This window comes from Dermacentor albipictus, chromosome 2, assembly GCF_038994185.2.
Source record: "Dermacentor albipictus isolate Rhodes 1998 colony chromosome 2, USDA_Dalb.pri_finalv2, whole genome shotgun sequence".
Lineage (NCBI taxonomy): Eukaryota > Metazoa > Arthropoda > Arachnida > Ixodida > Ixodidae > Dermacentor > Dermacentor albipictus.
In genome coordinates this window covers 196,392,769-196,413,545 of record NC_091822.1, presented here as the reverse complement: position 1 = coordinate 196,413,545, position 20,777 = coordinate 196,392,769, and the positions used below count along the sequence as shown (strand labels likewise).

The window sequence follows — 20,777 nt, the reverse complement described above, 5'->3', positions numbered from 1 at the left end:
AACCATTTCCTTCAAGAATATTCAATACAGGTACTCTGGGTATCATTGATTTCAGAATCTATGTAAGATCATGATGCACAAAATTTGAGGATTCTGTAGCACTGCAGGCAGCTCAATGGCCACTTAAAGGGCCGCGAAGAACACCAGGTATCTCTAGGCGGAAAACAAGCGTAATTATACGCCAGTTACCTCCTGTAATTTGCGAGAAATCAGCTCACCATTCCCTCGCCAGTCGCTTGTATGCACGTTTGATATCTGCAGCGCTGGCTGTACGAGACACACCAAGCGTTTCGTATGGATTCACAAGTGCACAGGAAACACAACTATACGTAATTAAGCAGAGTAGCGCGTAAAAAAGCAGCATTACTGTGAGATAGCGGAGAGCCACTCAAGGGGTGCTGCTGCCCTCGAGAATTCCCGACGCGCCATCTACATGCCATCTAGCCACAACACATGAGCCGATGTGCGGCTGTGCGGGACGGATAGATGATGGGAAGTTCACGTGGGTGGCATGCTGCGCTAACGCGCGTAGCGGCAATAGCGCTCGTTTACAGCATGTCTGCTTGTCAATACGCCCGTGCGTGAATCGCCGCGGCTTGCACCGTATTAAACGAGATGCCTCGCAGACTCGACACATCTGATGCCCTGCGCGAAGTGAAACCCCTGTGTATACGATTCTTGAAGGACCAGTCTAAAGAAAACGCGGTGATTCTACGTCGCACACTTGAGAAGCTGACTGATGATGCTTGCCAAGAGCTTCATGAATACCTTCTCCTGCCTCTCGTATTGGTACTGAAGAATGAAAAGTAAGCTCTGTGTTGTTAACGTAATGTTTACAACGCATTCTTCATTCTTAACGTGTCACCAAAGAACGACTCGGAACCAGCAATTGTTTACGAAAGCCGCTCATTCCGTATGTTCACGAAAGAACCGATAAAACGAACTGAGTTGTATAGTTTCTCCTTATACGCATCGCACAAAACTGGCGGGTACGAAATGGATACACACAAAAACAACACTAGTGCTGACTGCTCTGTTTTGCGCTGTGCGCAATCATGTATGAGCTCGATCGTCTCGTTTGAAAATTATGCAAGCGTTTTGTATATTCTTCGGACAAATGATATCAGGAGTTCCGAATCTTTTGTATATTGCAGGAGTGAAGCGTTAGTCGCTGAAACAGTTGGGTCCATCCGTGTTGTGCTGGAGAAAACCCGAGTGAACGATGAAAAACTGTTTTCGGATATTTTCCTGCAACTGTTGTTTGTTGTCAGCACCATTAAAGAGAACCTTCAAGGTAATTTTGCCAGAATGTTTGTCTGCTTGTATTGCTTCTCTGCAAGCGGACTGCTGCACCATAAATACACTTTTCTGCTATGCTAGTTTCGTCCACTAGTGAAGAGGTGAAGCTTGAATTCTGCAGTGCGTTAAAGAGCCTTGTCAACAGTGCACTACCACGGTGAGTGCTAATCTTTTTGTTGTGCATAAGACCATCTATTATAAGTTTCTACCTAACCTTTCCGTGTTTACTCAGTGTGCTGTTGCAGATGTACAGTTTGGACTTCCGCTTGTGCCTGAGCCATGCTGTCACCATTCTTCTTTCACTTGCTGAAAGGGAAAGAAACAGGAAGCTGCAGATTGCCGCCATAGAATGCTTAGATGTTCTTGCTTGCAACACTGCCAATGGTACGCAGTGTTTGTACCACGTACAAACAGAAGTTGATACTTTTATAAACGTGATGAGTGCTCAGGTTAACATTGCCAATCCAGCTTATGTAGCAGGCTGGTACCATTGTACCATTTCTATGATGTTTTATTCCGTGCAATTAAGAGCTAGCTTTGGCCATTTCCATTCCTTGCATACTAAGCAAATGTGTGGCCCAAAACGTTGCAAATGTTGAATGCGTAATCACGCTAGGGAAGGGGTTATGATGCATGTTTTCATATTTTAGGTTTCTCCCCAGGTGTTAAGTTTAGAAAGCCTTTTGCACCAGTTCATTTATTCTTTACCACCAGAGAATATTAACACGCATATTAGCATGCAGCAACCATAAAAACGTCATTTATCCTCCACATGCCAGAACGAGATATGAAAAGTAATTTTTCCTAAACAGTGCCCAAGACTTGAATAACTTGAATAACATTCCCTGTCACAATGCTTTAATAGTGGATCACCTCTAGTTTGAGTCTGCCATCGAATAACATCTGATCATGCAATCAGCAATCACCGTACTTATGTCCCTTATGCAATGCCCTTGTGCTGTGGCACTTAAGATACAGTAAATAAAATTAATAATGTGATGCACTGAACTGTGCATCTTTGCATCATTTAAGAGAAAGGCACCATGCTCCACCTGTCTTTATTATGACTTGTGAATAACTCATATTCCAAGTGTATGCAAAAAATTCTAACAAAATGTAAAAAAATATGCTAACAGCTGGTGGATATCACAGTTTGTTCAGGTTTTGCTGTAAGCATCACTGTGCCATACCTAATCTGGGACAAAACAATTAGTATAGTAACTTAAGTCAGTAAACCCTATAGTGTGATGAAACGGACCACCACTTGTGGAAATCGGCCATTTTGGCCAGAGTTGTCAGTCTTTACACCTGTACTCAGTAGGCTACTGCAAGCCCTGTTACATATCAAGCATACACTGAAGCATGTTTTTGTTGTCTTTATGTATGAAGGTGATGTTCTCACTGTGCTCATATTAGCCTGTGAAATTTCATTCAACTCGCAGTGATGCATTGGCTTCTCTTTCAGACATGTTCAAGAGTGCTATCCTGTTTGAAAAAGTTGGAAACGCATTTGCGGGTTTCTTCCCAGGAATATCCATTGCATTTACACGTGTCATTCTCGATGCTGAAAACAGGAGTCAGGTGCTCTTTTGTTTAGACCATAGCAACGCAATCAGCATGACCTAACTTGTTTTTATTACTTTCAGAAAGTAACTGCTGTTGCCCTGAAAACATGGGGCCATGTTATCCACATTTGCCTTGGTGACACATACCTGGAGGCTTTGTGCCCAGATGATGAAGTAGAAAAACAGAGTGAGTGATCCTTTTAATCTTAGAGCACTTTATTCAACAGTTTGTCTTTCATAGTTTCTGATCAATAGTTAGTGAACTTGTGGCTCTACAGAATTACTGATACATATTTTCGGAGCTGTAGAAACTGTACCATGCTTCTCACATGTAAAAGGATGACACCAAGTATGAAGGTTGGAAAACATCAGATATTTTAATTTGGTATTAAAGTTACGAAATGGTAGACCTGGTGCCATTGGCATTATTGCGCTGTCATGACAGAGCAAAATTTGCTAATGCGCAGCAGTAAATTTATGTATAGTGACTTTGCTTGTAAAAAACTTAATTAGTTTGCTGTGCATATTTATTCTGGCTGCTGTTGTGTGTAGCAGCTGCAGTGATTGCATAAACAGAGCAAACCAATTTATTGTGACATGATGATGCAGCCACCTCCTGGCTGCCAAAACTAAAACTGGCTCATAGAAACAAATATTATAGTAAATCACTTAGGGTATTCTATCACTTGCTGGTATTATTTCTAGAATTTTGAGGGTTATGGCCTTCATTTAACACGAAAAAATTAAGTAAAAAATATTGTGTCAGTGCTACATCAACAAAGGGTGCACTTTTAATTCCAAATTAATTGCACGATATAAAAGGTTACGTAACTCTATAAACAACCAGTTAAAAGTGGCAAAACGATTATATCTTGAACAAGAAATCTTACAAGCCGGCAATAACAGCAAATTGAAATGGAACATCGTCAACTCCTTTCTAAACAGAAATTCTAAACCAGAACAGCTATCAAAAATTATATACAATAACTCAGAGTATAACTCCCCTAACCAAATAGCCAACGCCTTCAGCTCCTACTTTTTTGATAATGACACACCCTCTCCTTCACAAGTCACTCAACTTAATCGCCTCCCTCACACATTTTTTCTTTTCCCCACAACGCCAGAAGAAATATATAACGTTATATGTCACCTAAAACCCACCAGTGCTGGAATAGATGAAGTTCTACCTGCTACCATTAAAATGATTGCCCACCTAATTTCTGATATCATGTCTCATATTACTAATTCGATATTCAAGACTGGTGTGTTTCCTAACGAGCTTAAACGCGGTAAAGTCATTCCAGTTCTAAAAAAAGGTGACAGTACATTAATACATAACTACCGCCCTATTTGTATTTTACCCTTTTTCGGCAAAGTTCTGGAGAAATTAATTGCAATGTGTCTAACCAAATATCTCACTAAATTTAATATTCTCTCTTTATGCCAATTTGGCTTTCGCAATGGATACTTCACAGATTTGGCACTCATACATCTAACTGACCAATTAAAAAAAATAATTGACGATGGTCTATTTGCAGGTTCAGTTTTCATTGATCTAACAAAGGCATTCGACTGCTTAAACCATATTATCCTTTTTGCTAAGCTTGAGGCTATCGGTGTTTGTGGTCCTGCACTCTCATTATTAAAAAGTTACTTATCAAACAGGGTTCAAATAGTGTCTGTATCTAACGTCTACTCCAGAGAACAAACCACTAACATTGGCGTCCCTCAAGGATCCATCTTAGCAACACTACTGTTTTTGATTTATATCAATGACCTACCTAACTGTTTGTCCTCTACTAAGTGCATTCTGTACGCTGATGATACTACCATATTTTCCTCTGATAAACACATGTCACTTCTTATTAACAAGCTAAATACTGATCTACAAAATGTTTTAAGTTGGTGTAATGCCAACCTATTATCTATTAATGCCACCAAGACTAAATTTGTTGTATTTTCCTCACATCAACAACATTCGGCATTCTCCCCTTCTTTAACTTTTGGCTCACACTCCATCTCTCCCAGTCCATGCTCATCTTTTCTTGGGGATTTCTCTTGACTGCAGCTTGAAATATAAAGATCACATTTCTCACATCAAAAAGAAAATAGCATACGGTATTCGCGTTCTAATTAAAACGCGTCCCTACTTTACACATAATACATTAATTTTGCTATACCACTCATTCATTCACTCTCATATTAACTATGGCATACTATGCTGGGGTAACACTTATAACACTCACTTGGCATCCCTCCAGGTAATCCAGAACCAATCCATAAGAATAATTACAAGCAGTTCACGCTTTGCTAATGGAAAATCCGTACTACAAGAAAACAACATCCTAACCATTTCAGAACTCACCAAATATAATCTAGGAATTTTATTCTACAAATATATGACTAAGGAACTACCATCAATCTGCTTCTCACCTTGTGACCTAATAGCTCATAGTCACACTAGATTTGCACTCAATAATAATTTTCTTCTACCTAAAATGCGAACTAACTATGGTAAACAGACTGCGGAATTTTCCGCAATATCGCTTTGGAATACTTTACCCCATATCATCAAAAATGCAAAAAATTTATACCAATTTAAAAAAGAACTAAAATCATTCATAATAAATACTTACTGAAACTCTCCTTGTTTTTTTTGTGTTCCATTTTTTTATATTGTCCTGCTGTTAACAAGTGTTCTTATTACTCATATGCTATAAACATGTTTTGATATTACTCTTAGTTCTCATCTGTACTACTGTTGCTTTAAACTTTGTATAACATCATAAGTGTCTTTAGCAGGAGGTCCTGATACAGTCGCTGACTTTGGGACCTCCTTATGTATACTACGCACATGCAATTATCTGTATTTTTACTAATAAATAAATAAATTGTGAAATTGTGAAATAGGTCACTTGAAATCAGGATCGGTCAAAATCCTGACATATCACTGTTCAGTCACCTAAACTGCCCAGTCCTATTAGAGTTGGCTAGAGCATCATGTTGTTAATGCTTCAGCGTGCTTTAGTTGGCCTTGGAAAGAAATACTCAATGACTGCACACGTCACAGAAAATGTGGTGCTGCTGCAACAGTTTCTTGTGTTATATTTTGCACCATTTACACAAGGTGAATGCTTTCTTCTACTCTGTGATAAATCTGTTCTTATTCTCTTATTGTTACAAGTGTTGTTCTCCTGTAAATGTCTAATGCAGCCACTGACATGGTATACTTAAGTTGATTTATTTGAAAAAAAAAAAACTCGATAGTGTGTGGTGATGGAAGTGGGAAATTCGGTTGTCTGCAACTGTGAAGAGGAATGCGTTACCTGTTAATTACCAAACATTGATGAACTATACTCCGTTCCCTATAAAGTAGGCAGCACTACAAAGGCTGGCCCCACCTGTAGGCGTCTGTGGGTCAGGCTCATTTGCCAGCTCATTTCAAGGCTTTCAGCTGTCATCTTGAATTCAAAGGCATGGTCTTTCTTCAGTGCACTAAGGAAAGGAGGCAACAGGAGGTTCTTGAAAGGGTGGAGAAGCTTAGGTTGGGGCTGGACATCTTGCTTCACTGACAGAAAAGGAAATAGTTTTCCCTAGTCGCACATAGGGCTTTTCGGGAATGTGCAATTCACGCTGTTTTTTGCAATTGGTTATTCTTGCATGTTTGAGGTTGCATTCCATTTTTCGTCTTGTTTTACACCATTTTAGGCTTTGTGTGTGGTGTTTTATCACCGTGTACTTTAATGGCATTGGGATTCATTGTGGCTAGCCCTGCACATTCGCCGTGGGTCCGTTGGGGTGGAGGGTTTTTATCGAGTTGTCATGTATCGAGTAATGTCCACCTCTTCAAGTAGACCAGCTCATGAACTAGAATTGTGCTATCTGACGCAGACAACCTTTAAAAAAATTTTGAAAGTGTTTGCTGAAACCTGGTATTGTGTAGTCAACTCCTCAAGGGACACTAAAAGAAACAATAAAACAGTTTATACTGATAAAGTGTTCTTTAAACACAATTTTTTTTGTTAATTCTGCAGCGAGAAGTTGATTGCAAGAAGGAAGAATGAAAGCCAAATTTCTCTTTCCTTGCTCCTCGTTACTTTGCTCAACGTTTCACTCAATACTTCAAATTCGTGGTTTTAACAGCGATTGTGTGGTTGTCATTGTCTTTATTTCGCTTCAGTTCATTTTGGACATCAACATGATGCATTCATTGCTTCATTTTTGGGCTCCACTATTTCAGCACTAAATTTGTTGCTTTGAGTTCTTCAGCTGGCCTTGACCATAAATAGAATCCGAACTGTACATTGACCCTGTGGGCATTCCACACCCTTGCCTCCCTCCCCTTTCCCTTTTCTTTTTTTGCTACAGAAACAAAAATGCCGATTGTGTTCAGAAATGAAGAGTGGGCCAAAACAACTGCTGAGAAATTAGTCATTCTTGTAGAACGGGTGCTGCCTAGCCTTGCAAAGTACGATGATAACGTGAAGCTGGCAGCTCTGGAATGGGCACAAGTGCTCCTCTTGCGGTGCAGCAGGTGAGTGGTGAAAGGTGTGGAAGTGAGAGCATTACGAGTGTGTTATAGAGGGGAGCTTGCGTGTGGTCTTCCATTCTGCATGTCTAGCATGTGTTGATTAATGAATTCATCACATTGCATTGACTAGGCATTCCACTTTGAGCTGCTGTATACAGAGCATAGTTGGACAAAGACCTGGCATCTTACATGCCAAAGCAACCAGTGTTGTAAGGTAAAGTCACATCTTGTGTTTCCAGGGGCCAAGCTCGACACGGAACCCATAATGAGTGTTTGTTTGCATAACTTTATCTGTGACACTTCAACATATTTTGACAAGAAACTGAATAAATCTTAGTGAAGGTTCACTAAGTTGTTCACAAGTAGAAATGTCCAGTTGCGTATGCCGAGGGGTAGCCTAATGCAGAATCCTTCACTACCCAAATTGCAGTGGTGGAATCTGTCAAAAAACATGCCAGTCACTGAAGCACTAAATAAAAGAACATTGTAGGGTAAATATATTTATGAAATTAGCCATGACACTATCATAAATATACATGCTACAAAGTTTGCATGCTATACATGCTACACCATCACTATTTAACGGTACCTTAGTGGCAACATTTCCACAATACATTGATGCTTTTTTGCAATACCTTGACTGCAATAAATGGAGGCACAAGGTGAACTTGGAAGACAGATGCAGAACCCTGCTCTGTTCAGAAGAATGCGTATTAACTGCAGTCCCACTGGCCTGTTAGTGCCATCTGCAGGGAGCCAAACACTCGCTAAATTTGGCTACCAGTGCTGCAGAACGTTAACAGGGATTTGTCATTAGCTCTACTTCTCTCACCTACGTACATGGCCATCATTGTAATTTAGAATGTGCAATTAATAAATAGGCAAGTAATGTGTTAATAGCTCAAAATGAATCTACATTCCTCACTGATATTGGTTTATAGGGGTGTGCGAATAGCGATTTTTGAGACCGAGTGAGTGAGTAAGTAAGTAAAAACTTTATTGAAAATAAATAAAATAAGGCACGATAGTTGGGACCCATATTCCAGGGCCCCACTGGCACGAGCGGCTCGCTGGGCTGGGTCCAGAAGAGCCAATTGACTCTTCCGGCCCCCTTCTGCAAGACATGCCTCCACTGCCTACTCCTCATTAGTGGATGTTGGTGCATTAAGGGGCTGTCTATGTGCAGAGGCCTCTTCAGGCACTCCCATGTCATGTGTTTTAGTGTGGGTGTGTCTGTGCACTATGGGCACTCGTCAGTGACGTCAGTGAATACACTCCCGGTCCCGTGCCGAAAAGTTTGTGAAGAGTATTTTGCTCTGCGTTGTTCGGTGATACTTGGGGTGCGTGTTTTTCGGAATTGGGGCCACCGCGATGTGCAATTGAATGTTGCGGTCTGTCAGCTGTCGTTTCCTCGTCACAATACTGAGGTCTCGGGGGAAAGCCTAACCTCGCTAATACTTCCCTGCCCTGAGTTGAAGAACAAAGTCGTTCTTTCTGAGCATATAACGTCACGACTCTGTATTTGTCAAAAGTATTGTGCAGACCCAGTCCCTTGAATGCTGGCAGATGTGCTGGCAGATTTGGGAAGGCCAAGGGCGGCTTTGAAGGCTTTTCTTATTATTGTGTTTGCCTGTATGATCTCTTAGTTTGTCAAAGCTTGATACAGGAGGGTGTATGTGATGCGGCTGATTACGAATGTGTGGACAAGGCTGACAGTCTCTTCCTCAGTTAGGCCATCTGTGCTTCTTGCCACTCTCCGTATCATCATGGCCACATTTCCTGTGACCCCCTTTAGTTTTTGAAGCATGTGAGATGTTCCAGCGTTCTGCTGTGTCCACATCCCTAATATTCTGAGTGTCTTCACTTCTTGAATCGGTGCCCCATCGAAAGTCAGAGTGATTGGCACCCAGTCCTTTTTTGTGTATTGCGCATGCACCCGAATGAATTCCAATTTTTCAGGTGCGCATGCCATGTCTGCCACCCTCGCGTATTCCACGACTGCGTCTATAGCCCTTTGAAGAGTTTCCTGCATGTCCCCTGGTGAGCCCAGAGCATGATGTCATTGGCATATACTGCACAGCCGAGATTCAGGTGTTTACTAGCTCCAGGGCTAGCTTTCTCATCCCCACATTAAATAGCAGTGGAGAGAGTGCCTGAGGGGTGCCTCTGCCGGGACAGTTGAAGGTGTCTGTCGGACCTCGTGGAGCCTAATCAAATTGTGGCTGTGCGGTCACTGAGGAACGAGCGCATGTAGTTATAAATTCGTGTTTCGCGGTTTACCACTACCAGTTCTTCTAGGATAGTGTAGGGAGATGCTGTCAAAGGCCTTTTTCATATCCAATGGCTATACAAATTTATTGTTCGACCCTCTGTTGGGATGCACGACCTCCTACTTAGTAGTAAAAAAACATCCTGCACCAACATGTCGGGTTGGAAACCGAACATGTTGGAGCGGAACATGTTTAGTTCTATGTGGTTCGAGAGCCGGACCTGCCCAGCCTTTTCAAAGAGTTTGAGTTCCCGGCGCACAACGTTAGGGAGGTTGGTCGAAGGTTGTTGATGTTACGGGGCTTGCCCGGTTTCGGAATGAGGATGACTTTGGCTTCCTTCCGTTGTTTTGAAAGGATGCCGTCCTCTCTCCAGACCATGTCGTTAAAGAATTTGCTCAAGCTCTTTAGCGTGTCATCACTTAGATTGCGAATCATTGTATTCGTGACCTGATCTACTCCTGGGGCCATGTTTTTCCTGAAGGAATGTGCCGCTGCATAAACCTTATCAAAAGTTATGGGTGCTTCCAGTTCCGGTTGGTCCTGATCTTCGTAAATGGGTTTGGTGGATTGCCCGGTTGGAACAGTTCCTACGTATATCTGTTTAATTTTGCCTGTCATGTCGACTCTCTGGCCTTCAAACTCGTCTTCCAGCAGCGTGAGGATGCAGTTAATGACTGTTTTTGTTCCTCCCAGGTCAATCATACTTCAAAGAGTGTGCCGTTTCCTTTGTAGTCAATGTGCCCTGAAGCGAGTTGCTGAACTGACACCAGTTGCTGTCACTTAACTTTTGTGCCTATTCGTTAGCTTCCTATGCTAGCAGAGCTACCAGTATCCTGAGTTTGCGATTAAGCTTCTGCCTTTTTCATCTTTCTGTGAGTCCTCTCCAGGCTTTCCAGAGATGCAAGGGGTGACAGTCCATGACTGGAGGCTCTATTGTAGTTTCAATCGTTTTTGTCACCCCAGTGTGAATAACTCGACCTGCTCGGCCCATTCTCCCATGCCTTTATGTATGCTGCTGATCATCTTCTGCCTTTCAGTTTTCACAAAATTTGGTCCAGTCGGATAGCCTTGCCTTGCCAATAGCTCTTCGAATCCTGGCTACATTAACTGATATGCTTAAAATATAGTGATTGCTTCCTAGGTTTTCACTTAAGTTCGTTGACTGCATCTCACTGTCATTGGTGAATGTGAAGTCGGGAAACGTGTCCTAGGACACACTGTACCCGATTCACGTTGGGCGATCTGGTTGGTTTAGCTGGAAAAGTCCGTAGTGCTTTTTAGGACATCTGCTAACAAGATGCCCTTGGGACTGTCTCTACTAATGCCCCAGTTTGAATGTTGTGCATTAAAGTCTCCTAACAATATTAATTTGTCCCTACCATGAGCGAGTCGCATTGCAGTGGCCGCCATGTTTTCAAAATCTGCTTGTTTTTCTCTGGGAGAACTATAAATGTTGACAATAATTGTTTTAGGTTTGCCCCTTTCTGCAGCCAAATTGTATTTATCTGGTGCTGAGTAGGTTCTCCCCCAAAATAATGTACGCCAATCACGACATCCTTCTTGGCAAAGGTGGCTACTTGAGGGTAATTTGAGTAAGTATAAAATTTGTATCCTTTGTGTTTTTGATTGTGTTATCCTATTTCCTGAATACAGATAACATCGGGAGGCATTGGCACCAATTCTGTGTAGTGTGTGAAATTAGCCAATTTCTTGCGGGGCGTGCAGCCATTCCATTGCCAGATTTCAATGTGTCTGGTCTTTCGTTGTTTGCCATCCGATGCATGGAGGATACTGTCACTATCAGTCATATCATAAGTCATAAGCAGCATATGACTAATAAAAAATCGGGCCCCTCGGTTAGCCCCTTTCTTCTCGTTTGTCACTATCATTGTGCTCTGTGGCTTTCGGTGTCCTGGTAGGAGGAGCTCCCGGGCTTTGGCTGACCCTCTTTTGGGGGACGACTGCGGCTTTTGTTTGCACATCTGCTACCATTTGCTTGAGCTTGTGTATCTCTGCGAGCATCAGTTGCATGTTTTGTGTTTGCTGTTACAGCGTTACCGATTGAGTGCTGGAGGCGGTCTTTTGTTGCAGTGATGTCTGCAGTGGTGCTTTGGAAGTCTGGTCCACAATTTGTATGGGTTGCTGTGATGTGCTGTTATTTACCATGCACTTAAAAGCTTCAAACTCACTTCGTAGTTCGGCTAAATTGTTACGAAATAGTCTGTTTTCTTCTGCTATTTTTCTTGTACTCTGGGTTTTGTGTGATTGTTGTATGTGTATTTTATATTTGGCAGTGGGAGATGCGATTTGCGCCCAGCTCACCTGATTGTTTTTAGGGGTGCTGCATGCCAGTAGGACCCCTTTGAGACCGAATCGAATAATATCAGAATTAAATATTTCCCAAATGATGAACTGCTTTTATGGCAGCTAATGTAAAACAATGTTCACATCCTAATATTGTTAAAGTTAGCAAGTTTCTGTCATTACGTAGTACGTTATGAAGCATTGTTTATTAAAAGCATGAATATGCCAGAATGCACAGGACTCTTCAGTAAGTGCAAATGATCATTGTATGGCCTGGAAGGTATATCTACCTAAGCAATGTAGCTTGCTCTGCTACGCAAGTTGTCATTTTTTATGCCTGTACTATGCATAGGGGGGCGAAAATTTACAGTACTCTTGCTACAATTTTATGCTTCATTGGGTGCAGTTGATGTTTTGAAATATTCAAGAACTATTAGAAAAATACTTGCATTTACAAATACTGACTATGCAATTCTAAGACCGAATCGAACAGGACACTATTCGATTCATTATTCGAAAGTTTCGAATATTCGCGCACCCATATTGGTTTATAATTAATGACATCATTGATTCCCCGTTCTTAAAGTCAGAACAGTGCCTATGTGTGTTTGCACATGTACACACATTGCTCACTCACAGCACTCACTCTCCATCTAGGGATTCAGTAGAAGGCACTGCAAAAGAATACAGCCTCTGTGGCTTTGTTGGAAGAGAGTAAAAAGTCGCAGTTTCCATAAGACAAAGCATATCTATTGCAATAGCAAATTAGAAAATTGCTATATGAAGTAAGCTTAGTAGTTTTATCGGTCATATAATCTTGTAAACATTCGCTTGCTAACTAAATTAACAAGCATGGTGTCATGTGCGCACAGGTAAAAATGAACACAACCCACTGTCAAAATGCTGGAATGAGAAAGCAGCAGCGGCGAATTGACCTTTCTCCATTTCTCGCTTCAACATGAACGAAATGTGAAAAGCACAGCGCATGCGAAGCTACCCGCACTACGCACACTCTGCAAACATCGCAAATCTCTTTCTAGATACGGCATCCACACGGGCGCACAGTAAGCAGCAGCTGCCAGAGAAGAGCGCACCTCCCTCCCTCTTTTGCCTCACCCCTGTGCCGCACGTCTGACAGGAGAGGGTGCGCTTCCACCCCGCCTTCCTCACTCACGCACACTCTCACTCGCACAAACAGCACACAGTGTGCAGCAACGATTTTATCGCCCTTGGACTTTATATGGAACCTCACGGTGACGCCGACAGCAAAAATGCGCCTGGAGTATCCATATAATTGCTATCGCAATAAAAACATTGCTGTAGGCACAGCTGGGACATACTGCTCAGGGAGATTTACGGCTGCCATCCAGGATAAGAATGGAACTTGCGGGAAGCCACACCACCTGGTGCCAGTCTTATAATCAAAGAGCGCCAAGTGGTGACATGCCCATGACTTTCAAAACGTAGAGCACTATGGTCAATCAAAGCTGGCACACTACCAGCAGCAACAGCACCCATGGTAGAAACACATTGTGTCATTGTTCTGAGCCAAGGACAGTGGCAAGTTGCAGTCTGCATCATCATAACGACCAATCTCTCCAGTTTCAGTGGCTTCTTCTGGTGCAGCAGCAACTTACATTGTGACATATCCTGTTCTGCTGACATATCCATATCCTGCTGCCCTTGTAAAAAAATTGAATTATGTGGTTTTGCATGCCAAAACCACGATCTGATTATGAGGCACGCCATAGTTGGGGAATCCGGAATAATTTGGGCCACAGGGGGTTCTCTAATGTGCACCTAAATCTAAGTATACGAGTGTTTTCGCATTTCGCCCCCATCAAAATGCAGCCGCCGTGACCGGGATTTGATCCCACGACCTCATGCTTAGCAGCCCAACACCGTAGCCACCAAGCAACCACAACGAGTTCGCTGCCCTTGTAGTGAGGCAACCGTAGGTGGATGGCTCTACCTTTCAACTGCTTACCATGGGGCTTCAATGAGGCATGTTAGGAGGATGCACAGGCCTAAAGCTGGTCAGGCTTGAAGGGATCAAGCACCATGAATACTGTGGGTGGCTCAGAGATAGTCTGCACTGTTGATGCCTGTTTACTGTTCCAGCAAATGTTGTTCTATCTGGTGATGTACCTTACTGCCATTGGATATCATTGCAGGCCAATGGCATTGTCTTTGTTAAGAACGGATGTATTGTGAAGGGGGAGAGGGGCAACACGGTGTTTTGCAAGCAAGCCTGAATGGCATCATATTGTTACGTAGAAAGACGCAGACGACAAGCTATGTACAAATATATTTACAAGGAAAATACGCTGCGCTTGGCCAAGAGGCAACAGCCCGCGCTAGCTTCTAAATCGTTGTCTTCGTCTTCTTCCTGCTCAGCTCTTCGTCAGTGGGAGCATACCCCGTAGCACTACCCCCGGCGGCAAAAGCGCCGTCCCGGAGCGACTAAAGGCTGGACTCTGAAGCAGTGTAGTAGCTCTTGAGCCTACTGACGTGCACGACATCACTAGACGCCAGAGTAGATGACGAGGTTGAGCTCACAGGAGCAATTTCATAAGTCACAGGCGTCACCTGGCACAGCACGCGGTAGGGTCCTGTGTATCGCGAAAGGAGCTTTTGTGAAAGTCCGACGTGACGAGAGGGCGACCACAAGAGCACGAGCGCACCAGGCGAAAACTGCACGTCACGGTGGCGGGCGTTGTACTGACGCTGCTGAGTGGTTTGCGAGTCCGTCAGTCGAGCACGGGCAAGCTGGCGTGCATGGTCGGCGAGAGCGATGGCGTCGCGCGCATACTCGCTTGTTGAGATCGAAGCAGGAGGAAGTGCCGTGTCAAGGGGCAAGGTCGGTTCGCGACCGTAGAGCAGATAAAAGGGAGAAAATCCGGCGGTGTCGTGCCGGGAAGAATTATAAGCGAATGTGACGTAAGGAAGCGCAATGTCCCAGTCGCGGTGGTCCTTGGAAACATACTTTGACAGTATATCGGTAAGAGTACGGTTTAACCGCTCTGTCAGGCCATTGGTTTGAGGATGGTATGAGGTAGTCAGCTTGTGTTGAGTGGAGCAGGAACGTACAATGTCGGCGATAACTTTCGAGAGGAAGTTACGACCACGGTCAGTGAGCAGCTGTCGCGGGGCGCCATGAAGTAAGATAATGTCCCGCAAGAGAAAGTCCGCGACGTCAGTGGCGCAACTGGTAGGGAGAGCCCGCGTGATAGCGTATCGGGTGGCGTAGTCAGTTGCGACGGCTACCCATTTGTTCCCAGAGGATGACGTGGGAAAGGGACCGAGGAGGTCTAATCCAACACGAAAGAACGGTTCCACAGGGACAGTGATCGGCTGGAGATGACCGGCAGGTAGCACCTGAGGTGTTTTCCGACGCTGGCAGGTATCACAGGCAGCAACATAGTGTCGGACAGAGCAAGCGAGACCAGGCCAATAGAAGCGGCGGCGGACGCGGTCGTACGTGCGGGTTACGCCAAGATGTCCTGCAGTAGGTGCGTCATGCATCTCAAAGAGCACAGTCTGTCGTAGATGTTTTGGCACGACAAGAAGAAGATCAGATCCGTCAGGGAGGAAGTTCCTTCGGTACAGAATGCCGCCCTGGAGGACATATCGGCGAACGGATGCGTCGGTAGGTGTAGAGCGCAGACGCTCGATGAGTACTCGCAGCGATAGGTCTCGGTACTGCTCATCGGCGATGTTAACGAAGGCAGACACAGAGAAAATGCCGTCGGCAGTACTACTGTCGGCGTCGTCAGGCTCGTCTACCGGGTAGCGAGACAGGCAGTCAGCGTCCTTGTGTAGTCGGCCAGATTTGTAGGTGACAGAGAACGAATATTCTTGGAGGCGTAGGGCCCAGCGACCAAGTCTTCCTGAAGGGTCTTTCAATGAGCATAACCAACAAAGCGCGTGATGGTCTGTGATAACGGAAAAGGGTCGGCCATATAAGTATGGGCGGAACTTCGCAACCGCCCAAACTAGGGCCAGACACTCACGCTCAGTGATGGAATAGTTGCGCTCCGCGGGTGAGAGGAGCCTGCTGGCGTAAGCGATAACACGGTCATTGCCACGCTGGCGTTGTGCCAGTACTGCGCCAATTCCGTGACCGCTGGCATCAGTACGAACTTCGGTAGGCGCAGACGGATCGAAATGGGCCAGAACGGGAGGCGTTGTGAGAACGTCGATTAGATGCGAGAATGCAGAGGCCTCGTTAACGCCCCACTGGAAAGGGGCGTCTTTTTTCAAAAGCTCGGTTAGTGGTCGTGCTATGGCCGCGAAATTTTTCACGAAACGGCGGAAGTAGGAACAAAGGCCGATGAAGCTGCGCACATCCTTGACACACTTCGGAACAGGAAAGTGCGTAACAGCATGGATCTTGCCTGGGTCCGGTTGCACTCCGTTCGCGTCAACGAGATGCCCAAGGACGGTAATCTGGCGACGGCCGAATTGGCACTTCGATGCGTTCAGTTGCAGACCGGCGCGACGAAAAACGTCCAGGACTGCCGAGAGGCGCTCGAGGTGCGTAGCGAACGTTGGGGAGAATACTATGACGTCGTCCAAGTAGCACAGGCATGTGGACCATTTGAAACCGTGAAGAAGGGAGTCCATCATGCGTTCAAAAGTGGCAGGAGCGTTACATAGACCAAACGGCATTACTTTGAATTGATAAAGACCGTCCGGAGTTACAAAAGCAGTCTTCTCGCGGTCGAGATCGTCCACAGCAATCTGCCAGTAGCCGGAGCGGAGGTCAATAGAAGAGAAGTAGCGAGCACCATGGAGGCAGTCAAGGGCGTCATCGATCCGAGGTAGGGGATACACGTCCTTTTTGGTAACCCTGTTAAGGTGCCGATAATCCACGCAAAAGCGCCATGAACCATCCTTCTTTTTTACCAGTACAACCGGTGACGCCCATGGACTACATGACGGTTCTATGATGTTATTGGCAAGCATTTTGCGAACTTCAGCGTGAATAACTTGACGCTCAACCGGTGACACTCGATACGGGCAGCGATGAATAGGAGGGGCATCGCCGGTATTAATGCGATGTTTAACAGTTGTAGTGTGGGCCAAAGGACGATCGTTAAAGTCAAAAATATCGTTGTAGAAAAGCAGAACGCGGTAGAGCTCACGAGCGTGCTCGGACGGCATGTCGGGCGCAATCATTTTCTGTAAGTCGGCGATGGTGCAAGTTGTCGACTGAGATGGTAGAGGAGGATCGGCTGAATTGCTGTCTACCTCAATAGATGCTATTGAGTGATCTTCGAATGAGCAAAGTTGGGCCAGAGACATCCCGCGTGGCAGCACTTGTGTCGTCAAGCCAAAATTGACCACTGGCAGGCAGACGCAATTAGCCGTAATAGATAAAACGGTATGAGGTACCGTGATCCCGTGTGTAAGGAGGACGTCTTGTAGAGGAGCCGCGATATAGTGACCGTCGGGCACTGGTGGCGATGACACTAGGTCAACGTAAGTCAGTGCCGTAGGTGGCAAGCGAACAAAGTCGACGGAACTGAGGCGACTGGGGTGTGGTTCAGCGGGATCCAGAACAGGCAGGTCAAGGCGGAGAGTACTGGCGGAACAATCAATGAGAGCAGAATGTGCGGAGAGGAAGTCTAAGCCGAGGATGATGTCGTGGGGACAGTGGGCGATGACTGTGAATAGCACGACTGTTGAGCGATCGGCGAAGGAGACGCGGGCGGCACACATACCAATTACGGGGGCTGTTCCGCCATCGGCGACACGGACAACAAGCGTCGTGGCGGGCGTGATTATTTTTTTCAGGCGGGTACGAAAGTCCGCGCTCATTACCGACAAATGCGCCCCAGTGTCTATAAGAGCAGATACAGGAACACCGTCGACTTGCACGTCAAGAAGGTTCAGATGAGTGGGCAACGTCAGTGGAGGATTTGGCGGCGTAGGGAGCAATGCAGCGTCACCTCGAGGCGCTGCATCATTCAGTTTTCCGGCTGGGAGCGGCGTCCGAAGGGAGTCGGCGAAAAGGAGCGACGGGGCTGGGGAGAGCGAGATTGTCGTCCTTGGGGCGAAGGTGAACGAGAATAGGGGCGGTTCGGCGCAGGAGAGTCAGTGGCGGCATTATCGGAGCGTGCGGCATAAGGACGAGAAGGGCCACCCGAGGGGCGGGAATAGGCAGTATAAGCAGACCGGGTCGGGGAAGTCCAGCGACTTCGACAGTGCCGAGAAATGTGCCCGATGCGACGGCAGTGAAAACAAATGGGCTTGTCGTCAGCAGTGCGCCATTCAGCTGGGTTGCGGAAACGTGGTGGGTAAGACGATGCGGGACGGGGCGGAATCGAAGAAGCCGGATGGGTATCAGGGTGATGGGCCGAGCAGATGGTGTGAAGGCCCATGTTTTCGAACTCCTGGCGGACAACTGCCTGGATCAGGGAAACCGTGACTGCCGGTGCGTTGGTGGGGCTGGAGTCGAAGGCAGCCGGATAGGCGGCCTCAATCTCACGCCGAACGATCTTGGTAATATCGCCGGTGGTGTTGGGACGAGGAGCGTCGGCACAGGAAGAAGTCGCTGGGGTGTTGGGCAGACGGGCAAACTGCTGATCGATACGTCTGCTTTTAGCGAGTTCCAGGCGGCGGCACTCTTTGAGAACAGCATCCACCGTCGCGACGTTGTTGAATACGAGCAAGTTGAAGGCGTCATCGGCAATGCCTTTGAGGATGTGGGATACCTTGTCCGACTCAGGCATGTGTGCATCAACTTTGCGGCACAGAGCCAGGACGTCCTGAATGTACGTGACATAGGGCTCTGTTGACGTCTGCACACGGCCGGAAAGCGCCTTCTGCGCGGCAAGTTTGTGACCGTAGGGGTTGCCGAACAAGTCTCGGAGCTTTTGCTTGAACGAATCCCAACTGGTGAGCTCCTCTTCGTGCGTCCGAAACCAAACTCGAGGTGTGCCACCGAGGTAAAAGACCACGTTGGCGAGCATGATAGTGGGGTCCCACCGGTTATTGCGGCTGACGTGTTCGTAAAGGCTGAGCCAGTCCTCGACGTCTTCCCCATCTTTTGCCGAGAATACGCCAGGATCACGGGGAGCGGAGAGGGTGATGTAGGTCGTCGAAGTGGCAGCAGGTGTCGGAGCCGGTGGAGTCGGGTTGGCGTCGCCGGGAGCCATGAAGGTAGGCTCGACGTACCGGCCACTGCGAAGCTCCGTGACGAGGTACAGGGAACGTCCACCTCCACCAAATATGTTACGTAGAAAGACGCAGACGACAAGCTATGTACAAATATATTTACAAGGAAAATACGCTGCGCTTGGCCAAGAGGCAACAGCCCGCGCTAGCTTCTAAATCGTCGTCTTCGTCTTCTTCCTGCTCAGCTCTTCGTCAGTGGGAGCATACCCCGTAGCAATATCAATAAAGAAAGGAAAGAAGGCACTATTGCATGGCTGGCCCACAAGTAGGGCTGGAAGGACAAAATATTGTGTTCACAAATGAGAAGTTTGAGAAGCTTTGACACGTCTTGGTGTTGCATTCAATATCCTGTTAACACGACTATGTGGCTACACTGCATACTAGTTCTTCGTAATCCCCACTACTACAGCATTAGAAAAGCCAAACAAGGTGCTGGTACTATTGTTATAAAACAGACGATGTAACAGTTCGTGCTTTTTCTCCTCATTTGTGTTGGCCAAGTTGCTTACCGCTTATGGGCCCATTTATCCTGTGTTGTTAAATTATTGCCTGCTCTATTTTTTTTTTTTTGTAGATCACTAGAAATCTTAACCCCGACAGTCCTCCACATGGTGCTGGCAATGAGTGCTGATGACAGTGAAAAGGTGTCCATTCAAAGTCTCTCAGTTCTCGATGAGGTTGCAAATCAGATGCTAGCTCTTGACTCATTATCCTTGACTGAGATTCTTGAAGAAGACTTTCACAGGACGCTGGGAAAGTTCCCACGGATATTTCATACTGGGAGTAAGTCCAGCAGACTTTCCTATATTTTCTACTCACTTGCTAGTGCCGCTTAGTGCACTAACTCATCCAGATTGTTTTAAGATCGTACCTTAAAAATATTGTAGATCTGTGAAAACTGTTAGTACATGTACGGCAAGAACAGTGCCAGGTAAGAGTGAACTAGTACTGAAGGGGCCTACAAGGATATCCAAAAACAGTCTTTAGTTGATGCTGAAGTCTTCGCAGAGAGCATTGCAGTTTTCAATTACACTCAGGTCTTTTAATGGCGTTCAAAACAAATGGCTGTAGACTTTCAAAAGTTATATGTTATACATCTTGTTGACAACTAGTAGACATCTTTCAGACTTCGAACGTGCACGCCCACTCTTTTTCTCTTAAATCTAAAAGGTCAACTGCAACAAAATTTTGCTTTCTGAATTGGCCATAAATCGGCTGCAAACGTGGTGCGAGCTCCAGTAACCAGATAACCTGCCTCACCGCATTGATGATTATAAGTGATTAATTAGTCAGACCCATTTTTAATGATGCTGGTTTTAACAATATATCTAATATAACAATGAGAAGCAGCATACCATCAACTTTTGTATGCGTTTTATGCAAATAAACTGCTTGCTACAATGCTCCCGTGTCGCATTATCAGTTATAAAAATTAACTTTGGCTGTTGGGTGGATTCAGTAAAAAGAAAAGAATGCAAAATTTCTGAAAAAGAAAAAAGAAATGCAAGTCACTGCACGCCTTTGCCGCTCATCCCACATGCCACACTTTTGTCACATAGCCCATTGCATCGCCAGTTTAGTGTGCCTGTCTCCCGCCTCACTTTCACTCCTGAAACGTTAGTGCAT

General features: G+C 45.5%; 2 protein-coding genes across 3 annotated transcripts in view; one reads left to right on the top strand and one right to left on the bottom strand.

Moving 5' to 3' along the window:
• l(3)80Fg (dnaJ homolog subfamily C member 16 l(3)80Fg) overlaps positions 1-473 on the bottom strand; it is a 54,575-nt gene extending 54,102 nt beyond the window's left edge. Inside the window, exon 1 of one of the 2 annotated variants that reach the window (XM_065427581.2) lies at positions 219-473. In XM_065427581.2, coding sequence (XP_065283653.1) covers positions 219-364 — 146 coding nt within the window. In that variant the 5' untranslated portion in view covers positions 365-473. The remainder of the gene's footprint in view (positions 1-218) is intronic. The other variant, XM_065427582.1, reaches the window with a different exon arrangement.
• Tti1 (Telo2 interacting protein 1) overlaps positions 472-20,777 on the top strand; it is a 56,562-nt gene continuing 36,256 nt past the window's right edge. Inside the window, exons 1-8 of the mRNA XM_065427580.1 lie at positions 472-806; positions 1,155-1,294; positions 1,381-1,456; positions 1,532-1,683; positions 2,765-2,880; positions 2,946-3,051; positions 7,233-7,398; positions 19,726-19,934. Coding sequence (XP_065283652.1) covers positions 616-806; positions 1,155-1,294; positions 1,381-1,456; positions 1,532-1,683; positions 2,765-2,880; positions 2,946-3,051; positions 7,233-7,398; positions 19,726-19,934 — 1,156 coding nt within the window. The 5' untranslated portion in view covers positions 472-615. The remainder of the gene's footprint in view (positions 807-1,154; positions 1,295-1,380; positions 1,457-1,531; positions 1,684-2,764; positions 2,881-2,945; positions 3,052-7,232; positions 7,399-19,725; positions 19,935-20,777) is intronic.